Here is a 15,020-nt window from a genome sequence, read left to right as displayed (position 1 = left end):
TGATTCTGTACAGCGAGCGCTCAGGGAAACTGGCATCAAATTCCCTGTATGTGTCCACATACTTGGCAATAATAAAGGATTCTGATTCAAATATGAACCTGTCTAGAAGGTCTCATTCCATTCTCTTATCAATTTAACCTCTTAAATAAGAAAGAAGGAATAATTTGGGAATATAAGGACAGCAATAAACCATACAGCCCTTGAGCCTATTCGATATTGATTACTTCAGCAATCTAGTAACGTTCTTCCCCCATGGCCATTGTTACTATTCTACATTTGATTAACAGAGGTTTATATCACTTAGTTATATAGTTTGGCACGCTCTGCCCAGAGATGGAAGAATCTGTCTTAACAAACTCTGGATTTTCATGTTGGCTTTCTTACCATACTGGAATGAAACCAGTTAGATAAACGTAGGGTTATATTCTGTTTTCAACAGACTGTAGAGGCAGATACATTAGGGGCATTTTAAAAACTCTCAGCTAGGCACATGGACAATAGATCAATGGAGGGCTACGTAGGAGGGAAGGGTTAAATTGATCCTAGAGTACGTTACAAGTTTTGCACAACATCATGGGCCGTAAGACCTGCACTGTGCAGTAATGTTCTATGTAGTGGAGAAGGACAGGTTGCAGGATTCTAGCTCACCTGTTGGCAATGGTCATCTTTAACGAAGTAAGAAATGCAGAATGAACTCGATTGAATCTCAGTAGGGTTTATCAGGTTCTTTTATCCGGACTTTAATACCCTCAAGAAAATGACAAAAAATGTCTGCAGCCTACTTAGCAAGGACACTCCCATGTTGCTGAAATGTCACTATTTTCACTCAGATAAACAAAATGATTCCAAGTCAGGGTGCGGTGGGGTAGCGGGGGCGGTGCACGTTTGCTACGGTGCCAATGGTCCATGTCCCCCAGGCAGTGGAGATTGTGGGTTGGGGCAGGGTGTAGTTGAAAATAGTCTTGTTGATGCTATTTGCTGCAGCTGCAGTTTGCCAGTGATTTAGAGAGTGGATCATTATGGTCACAGATTGGATGCTGTGCTAATCAGGGAATTGGCTTTGTCCTGGATAGCTATGAGTTTTCTGGACTCATCTAGTCAAGTGGCGATTACTCCATTACCCTTCTTGTAGGTGTTGGAGCTGCTGTCCAAAGCTGTATCTTCCCTGTCAGCTTTCATGTTTCCACTGTTTAATGCTGAGTATCCTAAAATTAACCCAGTGAACTTTCTCCTGGCAACTGAGGTGTTAAGTGCTTCTGTTCGTCCTCTGACGTAGCTCCACTGGCAGGTGTCTACACTTACCTTCATTTTGGGACTGATCTCTTGTCTGTATCAAAATGCTATAGAATATTCATTCATATTAAAAATACTTCTTATCCTTAAATCCGATATTGAAGTTTAGTTTTGTGATTGTCTCAGGTAAACTGTTTCATTATTACACTCTGAGTAATAGAAACCAAATTTTATGTCTCGTCCTCAACAGCATAGAGATAGTTTACTGTTTGCTTGACTACTTAGCAATTTCAGAAATAGCCAATAGTTATAATTGATGGTTTTTAAGATAACTGTTCTTTGGGTATTTATTGTGACAAAGAATGATGTTCCAGCACATTCAGCTTCGATTAGTCAGTCAGCAGCCTGTGGTCACAGTGGTCCAGCTCAGAAGAAGTGCGGAGCAGGGACAAAATGATTGTGCAAAGACAGAGATGATCCAAGAATGAGTAACTTCTCTTTATTTCCCAGTGAACAGATCAGAGCCATGAGTAAAGATCGGGGAAATAAAATGAGTTGGGATTGATGCAGGGCTTGGGAAAAAATAAAAAAACAGTAAATTTATATTTCTATTAGTACAGGTCTACAGGGAATAACTATTAGCATTAAAATGATCTAATAGTGTTAACTCATATTATCTAATTGTGAGTTCTTCCTTTGGAAGAGTCTTGGAGAAAAGAAATTATTGTACAGGCAATGACTCATGCTTTATCAGTCAGATGTTTCCAGTAACATTGTGTGTTTTGAGAAAGGGTTGAAAATCCCAGAGAGAGAATATTTACAAATGAACAAAACACGGTGCACAGTTACTGAATTTGAGAGACTCTTTGTTTCAGCGACGGTGACTGAAGCGGCTGAGCAGTGCTGTGTTGAGAACATCCAACCCTACCTGGCTTCTGTACTGGAGGAGCTGATGGGGCTGATCAGTTCAGGGTTCAGCGAAGTCCGCGCCCTCTTTGAAGCTGAGGTCAATGAGTTGAGCCCAAAATATCAGAATGCTGACGATGAAGAAAAACTGAAGGAGGTAAACATTTTCATGTGAATTTCTCCCATTTCCTCCATGCCCTGGGTTTCCATAGAAGTTTACTTGCATTTCCAGCTGCATTATCACTTTCACCACCCCACTTCCCACAGACACCTTCTGAAGTTGTTCTATACTGTTACTAGTTTCATTAACTATCAATTCAGTTGCATGTAAAAGAAGGATACTGAACTGTGCCTGGCTGGTTCACATGCCAGGCAGCCTTGTAGCACAGGGCTGCAACCCCACCATTGAAGAAAGCTAGGAACAATGGACTCTTTCTCCTGATCTCACTAGCAGGGACATTGCAGGAATCTATTATTATGCAAGGACACATGATATTAGGATTAGAATTAGTCAACTTGCATTCATGAAAATGAAATCTTGTTTTACACATCTGTTGGCACTTCTTAAAACTGTAATGAGCAGAGTATATCTGACTCTGTAGCCTATACAGGGCCATTCACAACATTGTAGATAATGTACTAGCTTGGACTGTGAGTTATGGACAAAAACAGAAAGTGAGAATAAATATGCCATTTCTGTGTTTGGCTGCCCCTAGTTTAGAAGAAAGAGAAATAATTTCATTGAAATATAGAAATTTCTTACAACACTTGACAGAGTAGTTGCAGGAATGGTGTTTTCTTTGGCTAGGGTTTCCAGAATCAGTGGGTCATTGTCTGAAAATAAAGGATTGGCCAGCTAGGACAAAGAGAAGAAATTTTTTCATCCAAAGGGTAGTAGGTATTTGGAATTCTGTATACATTCCATTGAAAATCTTAACCAACAAATATCACTTAGTCTTGTATTAGCCCTATGTCCACAATTTCAGCCTTCCATTACCCTGAGTTTTGAAAAAGCGCTTCCTTACACCGGACCTTAATTTTGTAACAATCCTTTTGCTATAGGTTCAATTAGTGAGTATTTTCCTGGTAGTTCTGAGGTTATTGTAGGAGGCACTGAGATAGAAAATCAGACATAACTTTGATTTACATTTGAACTGTCTAAGAGGCTCAGGTGGCCCATTCCTAACCCTGCTCCTAATTTTAAACTTTCTGTTTTCCTAACCTGCCATTTTGATATTCAGATTCTCAGATTGTTGGGAACATTTGACAATGGGCATGGTCACAGTTAAGTATAAAACTACTCAAGCTCTTTTGAACTTAATAGTTGTTCAGAATCAATCCAGTCAATCAGGACTGAGGTGACATGAAGTTTCTTTACCAGAGATTAGTCTCTGGAATTCTCCATCCAAGGGGGTCATATGTGGAGGCTTAGTAATGGGATGATCAAGAAAGGGATCAATAGATTTTAGACATTAAGTGATCAAAGGACCGGGGTTTGGACAATAAAGTTATATTAAAGTAAACAATCAGTCATGATCTTACTGACTAGCAGTGCAGGTATGAGGGGCAGATTGGTCACCCCCTGCTTATCTGACATTTGTTCTAAAGCTTTCTGTTTACTATCAAGAGCCTCAATCTTTTTATGGTGCTTCCTGTACAGTTACTGGTTGACTCTCTTTTCCTCAGGGCCTAGCCCAGATAATGAAACTTCCTTTCAATGCTGTGAAGATGCAGCCTTGCTATAATAAAGTCAGCCCTCTTCAAGACCAGCTGCAGGAGTTGAAAAACCGTTTCAAGTTCACCAATACACTGTGGCTTGTTCAAACGACTCAAAACTTCATGCAAGAGGTTTGTAACAAAAGGGTTTATAACCCTTGAGCACTATCAGGTTTCCAAAAAGTTTCTTTCATAATCTACTTCAGTTGTATGAAATCTGTCAATAATTATTCTCCGTAACCCAAAGAGAACATAAGTCTTTTAAAATTGATTCTGATACATCGTATTAGCTTCAGTAATACTGGGGGCTGTTCAGATATCTGCATGCTATGGAACATGACACATTTGCCAATGGTATTTCCTGCATCAGCAGAATCATATTCTATGATTTCCTTTTATAATAAAAGGTATCAAAGTCTCCATTGTAGCATTCCTGTTACTGCCCCCATAACTTCAGTGAAGACAGCATCATTGAAAAGAACTTTTTAAGAGACTTTTGTAATCAGAGTGAGAGCGATAGCAAGGCAAAGTAAATTTGATTTGAAAGAAGAACCTCCATAGATAGTCGGCAACCTGGAATAAATAGAACAGATGGAAGTACAAGTTACACAAATATGGTGTGGAGAGGATTTTGAAGAATATTGTGGATCTTGAATTTGCTTTTCAGGGGCCTGGGGAGTGGGGAAGGAATGGAAATAATAAGTCCTTTTGAAGGAGAGTAATTAGGTTGCAGGTTTTTGCATTGTCTTGATTTATAAATGGAAGGTCAATTTGGAGGGGATAGGAGAAAGACAGAGTTTCAGCAATAGAGGGCAAGAAGACCATGAAACGATATTGTTTTGAACATGGCTTTGACGATTTAGAGCAGAAAGTTTAGCCTGGTGGAACTAAATTTCAAAACTGGTTACCCTTATTCAGCCAGGGTAAGTAAACATGGAAGTGGTTCATAATTGCGTAGACACCTAGGTGTTAGCAGGAGAATAAAGAATAACTTTCATATTGCCATTCTTCAGTTTACACAGTTCCATGCCTCCTGCTTGCACCTAAAAATTTAATAGATAAGATAGAAGTAGGAAAGTTGTTTCCATTGGTAGGTGAGGCTAGAACGAGGGACATTGCCTCAAGATTCAGGGGAGAAGATTTAGGACAGAGATGAGGAGAAACTGTTTTTCCCAGAGAGTGGTGAATCTGTGGAATTCTCTGCCCAGGGAAGTAGTTGAGGCTTCTTCACTAAATATATTTAAGATACAGTTAGATAGATTTTTACATAGTAGGGGAATTCTGGGTTATGGGGAAAAGGCAGGTAGATGAAGCTGAGTTTACAGACGGGTCAGCCATGATCTTATTGAATGGTGGGGCAGGCTCGATGGGCCGGATGGCCTACTCCTGCTCCTATTTCTTATGTTCTTATGTTATGTACTATATTATGTTTCTAATATCCATGGTAGTTATAAAATGAGCAGCTTAACTTTGATTCCTATTTAATTTTTCCTTGATTTGAATATTTTCCTCAGCTGATGGACAATGCCATCTACACATTTGAAAAACTGTTGTCTGATTCACTGGCGAGCAAGACGTCAAAAACCGTAACCTCCATTGAAAAGGTTAAGCAGCGAGTCTTAAAGGTAACTCAGTTATAAAGAGGCAAATTCTGTAATTGTAATAATATTAGAGATGGTTTAAAATGGATTCCAATTGCTGTGCCATACTTTGAAATTTGATTGAATGTAATTATATTAAAATATAAGTTAATCAGGTAAACTGCTTAGCACTGAGATTATGTTTTTGATGGGTGGGATGCCACAAATGGTGGCTCCCAGTGCATGGTTTGCTAAGTAGACCATTGTATCTCCAGCCTGCAGATGGCAGCAAACTAGAAGGATCGACACGCTGTTGTCCGATGGAAACATTGGGCTGTAGAAATTCAAGGAGTTCACTTCTTAGGTCAGGGAGCAGCTGTGGAAGAGAAACGCTGTCGATATTTCAGGCCAGAATGGTGAAGGCTCACCTGTGGAGCTAATCTGTCGAGAGGATGTATAAGTGGAGCAAGGGGAGATGGAAAGAGAAAGAGCGTGAAACTGCAGAAAATAGAGGTTGCTGAAAATCAACATATTTTTCTGCTTATCAGTTACTCAGGAAATAAACTTGCCCATGGAAGAAATAAAGTTTTGAATCACTAGATGTATGACAGAACTCAAAATATTAGCTTAAGTAAACTAAATTGGTTCATAATTGTCAAAGGTACAGTAAACCTTGGCATCAGTCCATAGTGATCAATTCATTACAACAGTGCATTGAGGTAGTAAGTACAAAGTAAATAATAACAGAGTGCCAAATAAAGTGATACCACCCTGCAAAAACTCATTTCAGGGAGCTAACACCACCCAGCTCCCCCCGCCCCCCCCCCCCGCAGCCTCAATGCTAATAGCTAAATGCTAATGCAAATAGCTTTTCTATTTCTTTTGCAAACTTTCCTTGCACTGTGATGTGGCTTGCTTGGCAGATTTGAGCATTTTGCCGGAAGGCTAAACCTCATAGCAGTCTATGTCAATGAATTTGTTAATTTTGCAAGGCATCAGATTCACAGGTATTTTGTGAGACAGCTGACTTCTGAATTCTGTCTTAATGTGACTTACCATGCTGAATGCCCTTTCTACATCACAATTAGAATTTGGCATCTTTTTTTTTAGCCCTATTAGGCAGGGGTACACTTTAGTGTAGTCTGGGGTGAAGTACGTATTTTCTTTTCTTTTTTTGGAACACTGCCATAGCGCTGCAGGACACTAAGCTGAACTGATGGACAATGAAAGAGAGAGAGAGGTCGACTGTAAAGCCCGCCCACAGAGAAAAGTGATAGGTCTACTTAGCACAAAGAGAGACCAATCAGAATGCTCTCTCTGCCACTTTCTTGCTACATCTGTCACTCTCCCTCTCTCTCTCTCTCTCTCTCTCTCTCTCTCTCTCTCTCTCTCTCCCTCTCTCCCTCCCTCTCTCCATCTCTTTCTTTCTCTCTCTTCTCTCCCCGCGCCCCCCCCCGTCTCTTGTTCGCTCGCTCTCAAAAAAATTGATTTCCTGGGTATTGTATATAATTTGCGGGCGTCAGGGAGCCACTATCAATGTGCGGGAGACTTCCGGGAGAGGTGGGATGTTTGTGATAGAGTTACAGAGGAAGTGCAGTGCAGGTAGACAGCAATGTGCAAGGCCACAATGGGTGGATTGTTAGTACATAAGTCCATTTTATCATACCAGGGAGTCATTCAATGGTGTTGTTACAGTGGGTTAGAAGCTGTCCTTGAGCCTGGTAGTAACGTGTTTTCAGGCTTTTCGTATTGTCTGCCTGATGGGGCGGCGGGGAGGTGGGGAGTGATGAGAGACTGACACAGTTGGTGGGATCTTTGATTACACTAGCTGCTTTAACCGAGGCAGTGAGAAGTGTCAACAGAGTCCATGAAGGGGATGTTGGTTTCCATGATGTGCTGAGCGATATCTGCAACTCTTTGCAGGTGTTTAAAAATGGATACATTTTGTGATTCGGTGGGTGAATCTATAACGAGATTTGGGTGTAAAATTAAGGTCCGGTCTAAAATCAAGAAGCACTTTTTCAAAACACAGGGTAATGGAAACCTGGAATTGTGGATACAGGGCTAATAAAAGACTAAGTGATATTTGTTGGGTAAGATTTTCAATGGAATGTATAAATGCTGCCTGGGCAGGGCGAAAAGCATAATCAAGGATCATGGACTTTTTACTGTCCTCCCATCCGGTAGGCGCTACAGGAGTCTCCGCTCCCGCACTAGCAGGCTCAGAAAAAGCTTCTTCCCTGAGGCTGTGACCCTGTTGAACCTCACATCACAGTGCTAAGCAGTACTGCACCCATATTGTACTGTCTCAGTACTATATTTGTGTGCTGTAGCACTTACTTTTTATTCGCAGTTATTTTGTAAATTATACTATCCTTTTGCACTTCTGGTCAGATGCTAATTGCATTTCATTGGCTTTGTATCTGTACTTGGCACAATGACGATAAAGTTGAATCTAATAATCTAATAAAAAATCTAATCTAATAATTGGAATGGGCTTAAGGAGCTGAATTGTCTGTTGGTGTTCCAGTGTTCCTGTATTAATCATTTGCAGAGTAATCTATGAAATCAGAGAATGTAAATGGTGACAATGTCATCTTGCTCAAAGTTTCCTGAAATGCAGATCTGTAGGATCATAAATGCAAAACATTATTTGCACATCAGGTACCCAAAGTTGGAGTGAGTTAATTAGAGGTTAATTTGCAACACCAAAGGCTTTTAAGATGGTTTTGAGATTTCTCGGAGTTATTGCTTCATTTATAACTGGTGGCATTTAAACATTCATGGGACCAATACTAAATTATTAATCTTCTTGTTCCCTGCACCATTTTAATTACGCCCATAATTTTCTAGATGGGGGTCGTAATGCCTGGGCGATTCACCCAGGGAAACCCCATGGAGAGATGCCACGTGTCAGATGGCACACAAGCCATTTTATCTATTTATTTATCTATCTATTTGTTGAGATACAGTGCGGGGTAGGCTCTGCCGGCCCTTCGAGCCAGCCACCCAGCAATCTCCCAATTTAATCCTAGCCAAGTCACAGGACAATTTACAATGACCAATTAACCTACCAATTGGTATGTCTTTGGACTGTGGGAGGAAACCAGAGCACCCTGAGGAAACCCACGCAGTCATGGGAGAACGTACAAACTCCTTACAGGCAGCAGCGGGAATTGAAACCAGGTTGCTGGTACTGTGAAGCGTTGTGGTAACCACTATGCTACTTCTGCCTTCCATCTTTATTTCCTCACACAGATCTTTAAAAGAATCTTTATAATGGTGATTGATTTTGTTTAGAATGGGATATCTTTAACGTAGAATGAAAGTTTAGGTGTTAATATTTAAAACGAGTATTATTAAGTTGGTTTATAATCCTGGTTTATGTGTGCCATATTTTGAGGTCAAATAAAGATTTCAAATATTCTCTCTCCCAGCAATACGACCACGACAGCAGCACGATCAGGAAGAAGTTGTTCCAGGAAGCTTTGGTGCAGATTACATTGCCAACGCTGCAGAAAGCATTGGCACCAAGTTTTAAGCGTGTAAGTGACACAGGAGATTGAAATTATTGCATTACATTTGTATAATAAATACAACAATTGAGTATTATGATATGAAGAGGGTAATTTTCCCACACTCCAATCTTATGACATTGTTTCATTTGAGATATGGAAGCTAACACATCCACATTCGAGACCTCAATTTCTTGGAGTGGAAAATCCCATCTAGTAAGCTTCTATACTGGTATAAGTATCACAATGGATAAATTGGATTGCAGAAAGTGTTTTTCTAAAATGCTATTTATAAAATCTTTGAACAGAGGGCCTTTTGAGGTACCACTGTACCAATACTTCATGCTTTCATGAGGCAGAGGCATTACCCCATGAATTAAGCCCTGCTTGAAAAACAGAGTGCAGAGTTTCAGCCAATCGTGTTAAGCTGGATCTTAGTCTTAAAGTTCAAAGTAAATTTATTATCAAAGTACATATGTGTCACCATAATACCCATGATTCATTTTTTGCAGGCATTCACAGTAAATACAAAGAAGCACAATAGAATCAATGGATATCTACAAAGATGGACAAACAATGTGAAAAAGACAATAAATTGTGCAAATACAAGAAGAAAAACAAAATAATCAGAACAGATACATAAGTAAATAGTATTCAGAATGAATCGTAGGGTCCTTAAAAGTGAACCATAGGCTGTGGTATTCAGCTTAGGGTTGGGGTGAGTGAGGTTATCCCCTCTGATTCAGGAGCTTGATGGCTGAGGGCTAATAACTGTTCCTGAACCTGGAGGTGGGAACCTAGGGCTCCTGAACCTCCTTCCTGCAGCAGGAGGAGAGCATGGCCTGGAGGTGGGGGTCCTTGATGATGGATGCTACTTTCCTGTGATAGGGCTCAGTGCAGATGTGCTCAATGGTGGGGAGGGCTTTACCTGTGATGGACAGGGCTGTATCCACTACTTTTTGTAGGCTTTTATTCTTATTTATTCTGATCGTAAACCAGCCAGAGCTATTAGTTCTTATACTTGGATGTAGTGTGTCCCTGGCAAATTGATTAAAGATGTGTAGTGAAGTCCAGTAACAGGCAGGCTCTGCATTGCTAACTCGTGAGGCCTTTACCACCACACTCATCAGATGCTACACAGATTGAAAGTCTGTAAAAAAAACTTTGATATTAACAAATACTCAAAGTCATAAATACAATACAAAAGTGAAAATATTAAAATCACAAATGTTAAAATATTTAAACACTAAATGTTTAGCACACTTAAAAATAGAAATGTTTAAATTCATTGGATTCATTTATATAAAAAGTAAATCACTTTCTACATGTCTATCTTTCTGCAATATTTTTCTTTCTGATCAAGCAGACAAATTGATCTACTTACCAAGAGCTCTAACCAAGAGCAGGCTATGTATGGAGATTTCCGAGCGTAAATTCTGGGAAATCTAACTGTACTCTGCTGGCTCTTTGGACACCATGAGGGAATGCAGGATCCCAGCAGATGCTGGAATCAGGAGCAACAAATAAACTGCTGGAGGAACTCGGCAAACCAAGCAGCTTCCATGGAGACAAGGAGTGGTAGACACTTCAGGTGGAGTCTGGGATTGTAGAGGGAAAAGAGCCAGTGTAAAGAAGTGAAATGGAGGGACGACTTGATAAAATTCTCATTTTTGTTCACGTTCACCACTGTTACGCTATGAAGTAGAAGCCTGAGTACTAGCACTTCATCAGGAAGGAAAGTATAATCAGAGAGAAGGAAATGTGTAAGCAGACAGTTCACGGGGATGAAGAACATTTAGCGTGGTGGCTAGCACAACACTTTACAGTACAGGTGACCCGGGTTCAATTCCCGCCACCGCCTGTAAGGAATTTGTACGTTCATCCCGGGACCGCGTGGGTTTCATCCGGGTGCTCCGGGTTCCTCCCACAGTCCAAAGATGAACCGATTGGTTGGTTGATTGGTCATTTATAAATTATCCAGTTGTTAGGCTACCGATAAATTGGGGGATTGGTGGCCAGCGTGGCTCGAAGGGCCAGAAGGGCCTATTCCACACTGTATCTCAACTAAATGAACTGATGCCAGACTTTATTGCTACACCTTCAGAAGACATTTAAGTTACACCAGAGTTAACAAACTTAAGTCGGTTCTCTGTAATTTCTTTTACCATCAGTAATCAAAATGTTAATTTTCTTAAATAGTATTGTCAACCAATTAATCAGGCATGATTTAAAATTATGGTACAAAGTAATAGATATCACTACTTAATATGTAATATACTCCCTCCATCATTTAAAATAAATAGGTTAAAACTTGAAGTGTATGGCTTGAGGATTCCTACACATTAGTATCTGGTATATTTAATTTTTAAATATTTTTGATTTTCAGGAGTTAAGAAATGGTTTCATTTTCTTTTAGAATATTGAAATAATAAAATGACATTAACTGGAAGGAGAAAAAGGGAATGAGGTTATGTTTTGAACTTTCCTCCGTTCCTTGCTCACATAGAAGAAATTAGGAGATTTTCAGCATATTGGTCAACGTTGTGCTAATGGAATAAGTTTGAAGCCAAGATGGTAGGCTTAAAGTGGACTTTTTAACAGAGAGCTGAACATATGCTTTTTTTCCTTCATGAACAGGAGCTTCAGAAATTTGAGCAATACATCTTTGCAGATTACACAAAACTCGTTCAAGTGGAGAATATCTATGAAGAAATTTTACTTGACACCATTATCAAGGAGGTGATCAAAGGTAAAGAATGTTTGCATATCTGTTGATCCTAGAAAATGACCCAGTCTTCAGATTAGCTGATAAATTTTAAACAATTAACAGCTAAAATCAGACTTGAAAACAATTACAATAAAACCCCTGCCCTTTTGTAAATTGACCTGTAGATATATTCAACAATTTTTCACTTTCATTAAAGAGAGAAAAAACATTGTGGCAAGTGTTCTTCTCACCTGCTGAAAACAGGTAAAGGTAGGTAGGTAGGCGATGGTTTGATGCTGTGAATTGGCTGCTAGGTATCTAGTAAACAGCTCAAGCATCATGCCAAATTTCTCACTGAGGTTTCTTACTAATTTTCTTCCTCAGCCTTTGTATTCAGTGACACCTGTAGAATAATTTCCACTGTCTATTTCAACTCTACCTGCTCTGTCTTCACGGAGCTGTATGCATTTCTTCCCCTACCTCAACTCTTCCTCCACAATACTTCTCCAGCTGTACTCTCAGCCACTGTTGACTTTGCCATTGCACATGGCCTGACAGCTCACGTTTTGTTTATCACAAATAATGCCATCTTCCTTCCCTCAGCCTTTCTCTGTGCCTGGGCTTGGAAAACCTCTCTCGCAAGTCACCTTCAAATTCTTGTAGCCTTCTTGTATCCAATGTGACATTGCTGCAACAAATATCCCCATTTCTCCAGTTCCCTGCTTCCATTGAAACCTTTGCCTTGTTTCACTTTCGTCCTTTGGCCTGGTAGAGCCATCATCTGTGCTCCATTGGATCTGAGGAACGTAGATTTCCACTCAGAGGTGGACCACTGGCTTAACCTTCAATTGTCATGGATAACATAGTAGTTCGGTGCTTGGACAATGAACCAAGGGTAGGAGTTGAAATCCACTAAGGCAGCTAAGGTATATAAATTCAGTCCATGAAGTAAATCTAGACTGAAAGCATATATCAGCAATGGTAACCGTGAAACTATCGGCACTCCTCCGTTTCATTAAAGGCTTCACTCACTCAGCCTGACCCGTGACACAGAAGACACACTTTAATATGGATGACCTGTTACTAACCTCTGAAGTGACCTAGAGAAGTATTTAAGAATAAAATTGGATGGCCTAGACTGAATGTACCATCGACCTAGGCACCAAATACAGACAAAATTAATGTCAACCCTGCAGTGCACTCCCCACTAACATTTGGGGATGTGACTTTTGCGAACTGCCCCAAAGGATAATCAAGTTGCAGCTTCAGATCCACAGAGCCATACACTATAGCTCAGTGGGTTTCAGATGTTTCCATCATGATCCCTGAGTAGGTTCCATCTCACCAGCAGGGGTAGCTCTCACTGCAGGAAAGAATGGTATGTCGTGGAAGGGTGGAGGCGAGGCGAGTGGGTGAGGTGCAAATGTCTTTCTGATTCCCAGTCACTGTCCTCGGTCAGCAAATGAGTCCGCTCTCCTTCATATTAAACATCATTTGGAAGAAGCATTAGGATCAGTTCCCACCATCTCAATTGGCACTCGCTTGAAAATAAATTGCCAGTCCTTCATCATTGCTGAAACTCCAGAAACTCACAACCTAACAACACTGTGGGAGTATCTTCACAGAGACTGCTCGTCACCACCTATCAATGGTAGTAAGAAGAGAAAAATTTGAAAAATGTCCTAATCAGAAACACTCTGAAAATAAATCTTTAAATTAAGAAAGGGCATAGAACATTCTTGGTGGGGACTCTCAATATCCAATATGTGATAGTGAACACTGAATCAGAATCAGAATTAAAATCACTGGCATATATCATGAAATATGTAGTTTTGCAGCAGCAGTACATTGTAATATACAGTATAACAAAGAAACTATAAATTACAATAAGATATATATATATAATTAAATGAGTAGTGCAAAAAGAGGAAAAAAAGAAAAAAAAGTGAGGTAATCTGGTGGTGGCGGGGAAGGAGCTGCTGCTAAAGTGTTGACAGTATCTCTTCAAGCTCTTGTACCTCCTCGATGGTAGCAATAAGAAAAGGGGGTGTCCTGTGTAACGGGGGTCATTGATGATGAATACTGCCTTTATGGTGCATCACCTTTTGAAGATGTCCTCAGTGCTGGGGAGGCTAGTGCTCACGATGGAGTTGGCTGCATTTGCAACTTCCTGCAGCCTTTTCTGATCCTGTGCAGTGGCTCCTCCATAATAGGTGATGATGCAACCAGTCAGAATGCTCTCTGCAGTTCATCTGTAGAAATTTGTGAGAGTCTTTGGTGACATACCAAGTTTCCTCAAACCCCTAATGAAATACAGTATAACCCTGATCATGCCTTCTTTGTAGTTGCATCAATATGTTGGGCCTAGGATAGATCTTCAGAGATGTTGACACCCAGGAAGTTGAATCTGCTCACCCTTTCCATTTCTGATCCCTTGATAAGGACTGGTGTGTGTTCCCTTGACTTCTCCTTCCTGAAGTCCACAACCATATCTGTGGTCTTGCTGACATTGAGTGGAAGGCTGTTGTTTCGACACGACTCAACTAGCTGATCGATCTCTCTCCTAGTGCCTCCTCCTCACCATGTGAAATTCTGCCAGCTATTGTTGTGTCATTGGTAAATTTGTAGATGGTATTTGAGTTGTGCCTAGCTACAGAGATGTGTGCATACGGAGAATAGAGCAGTGGACTAAGCATGCATCCTTCAGGTGTGCCAGTGTTAATTATCAATGAGGAGCTGTTATTTTTGATCTGCACTGACCGTGATCTCCTGATGAGGAAGTCAAGGATCCAGTTGCAGAGGGAGTTTCAGAGACCCAGGTTTTGGAGCTTGCTGTTTATTACTGAGCGTATGATTGTGTCAAACACTGAGTTGTAGTCAATAAACAGCAGCCTGATGTAGGTATTGCTGCTGCCCAGGTGATTCAAGGCCAAGTGGAGAGCTAGTGAGATTGCATCCACTGTAGATCTACTGTGGTGATAGGCAGGTTGTGGCAGGAGCAGGTCCTTGCTTCAGCAGGAGTTGATTCTGGTCACCACCAACCTCTCAAAGCTCTTCATCACAGTAGATGTGAGTGATAGTCATTGAGGCAGCTCACTCTGCTCTTCTTGGGCCCTGGTATGATTGTTGCCCTTTGGAAGGAGGTGGGAACCTCTGCCTGCTGTAGTGAGAGATTCATGTTCTTGAACACTCCCGCCTGATGGTTGGCACAGGTCTTCATTTCTCTATCAGGCCCCATCAGGGCCTGATGCCTTATGAGGGTTCACCCTCATGAAAGATGTCAGCCTCTGAGACAGAGGTTACAAGGTCACCAGATGCTGCAGGGATTCGCACAGGTTTTGTTTTATTCTCCCTTTCAAAGCG

At 40.7% G+C, this 15,020-nt stretch overlaps 1 protein-coding gene across 2 annotated transcripts in view; it reads left to right on the top strand.

Moving 5' to 3' along the window:
- niban1a (niban apoptosis regulator 1a) overlaps positions 1-15,020 on the top strand; it is a 140,648-nt gene that overhangs the window by 116,040 nt on the left and 9,588 nt on the right. For both annotated transcript variants that reach the window (XM_063064011.1, XM_063064010.1), the window contains 5 exons: positions 2,109-2,296; positions 3,826-3,987; positions 5,370-5,480; positions 8,873-8,980; positions 11,588-11,699. In XM_063064011.1, the coding sequence (XP_062920081.1) occupies positions 2,109-2,296; positions 3,826-3,987; positions 5,370-5,480; positions 8,873-8,980; positions 11,588-11,699 (681 nt within the window). The remainder of the gene's footprint in view (positions 1-2,108; positions 2,297-3,825; positions 3,988-5,369; positions 5,481-8,872; positions 8,981-11,587; positions 11,700-15,020) is intronic.

The sequence above is a fragment of the Mobula hypostoma genome, chromosome 12, assembly GCF_963921235.1.
Source record: "Mobula hypostoma chromosome 12, sMobHyp1.1, whole genome shotgun sequence".
NCBI lineage: Eukaryota > Metazoa > Chordata > Chondrichthyes > Myliobatiformes > Myliobatidae > Mobula > Mobula hypostoma.
The sequence above is the reverse complement of the archived record's forward strand: the minus strand, read 5'-3'. Positions and strand labels throughout refer to the sequence as shown.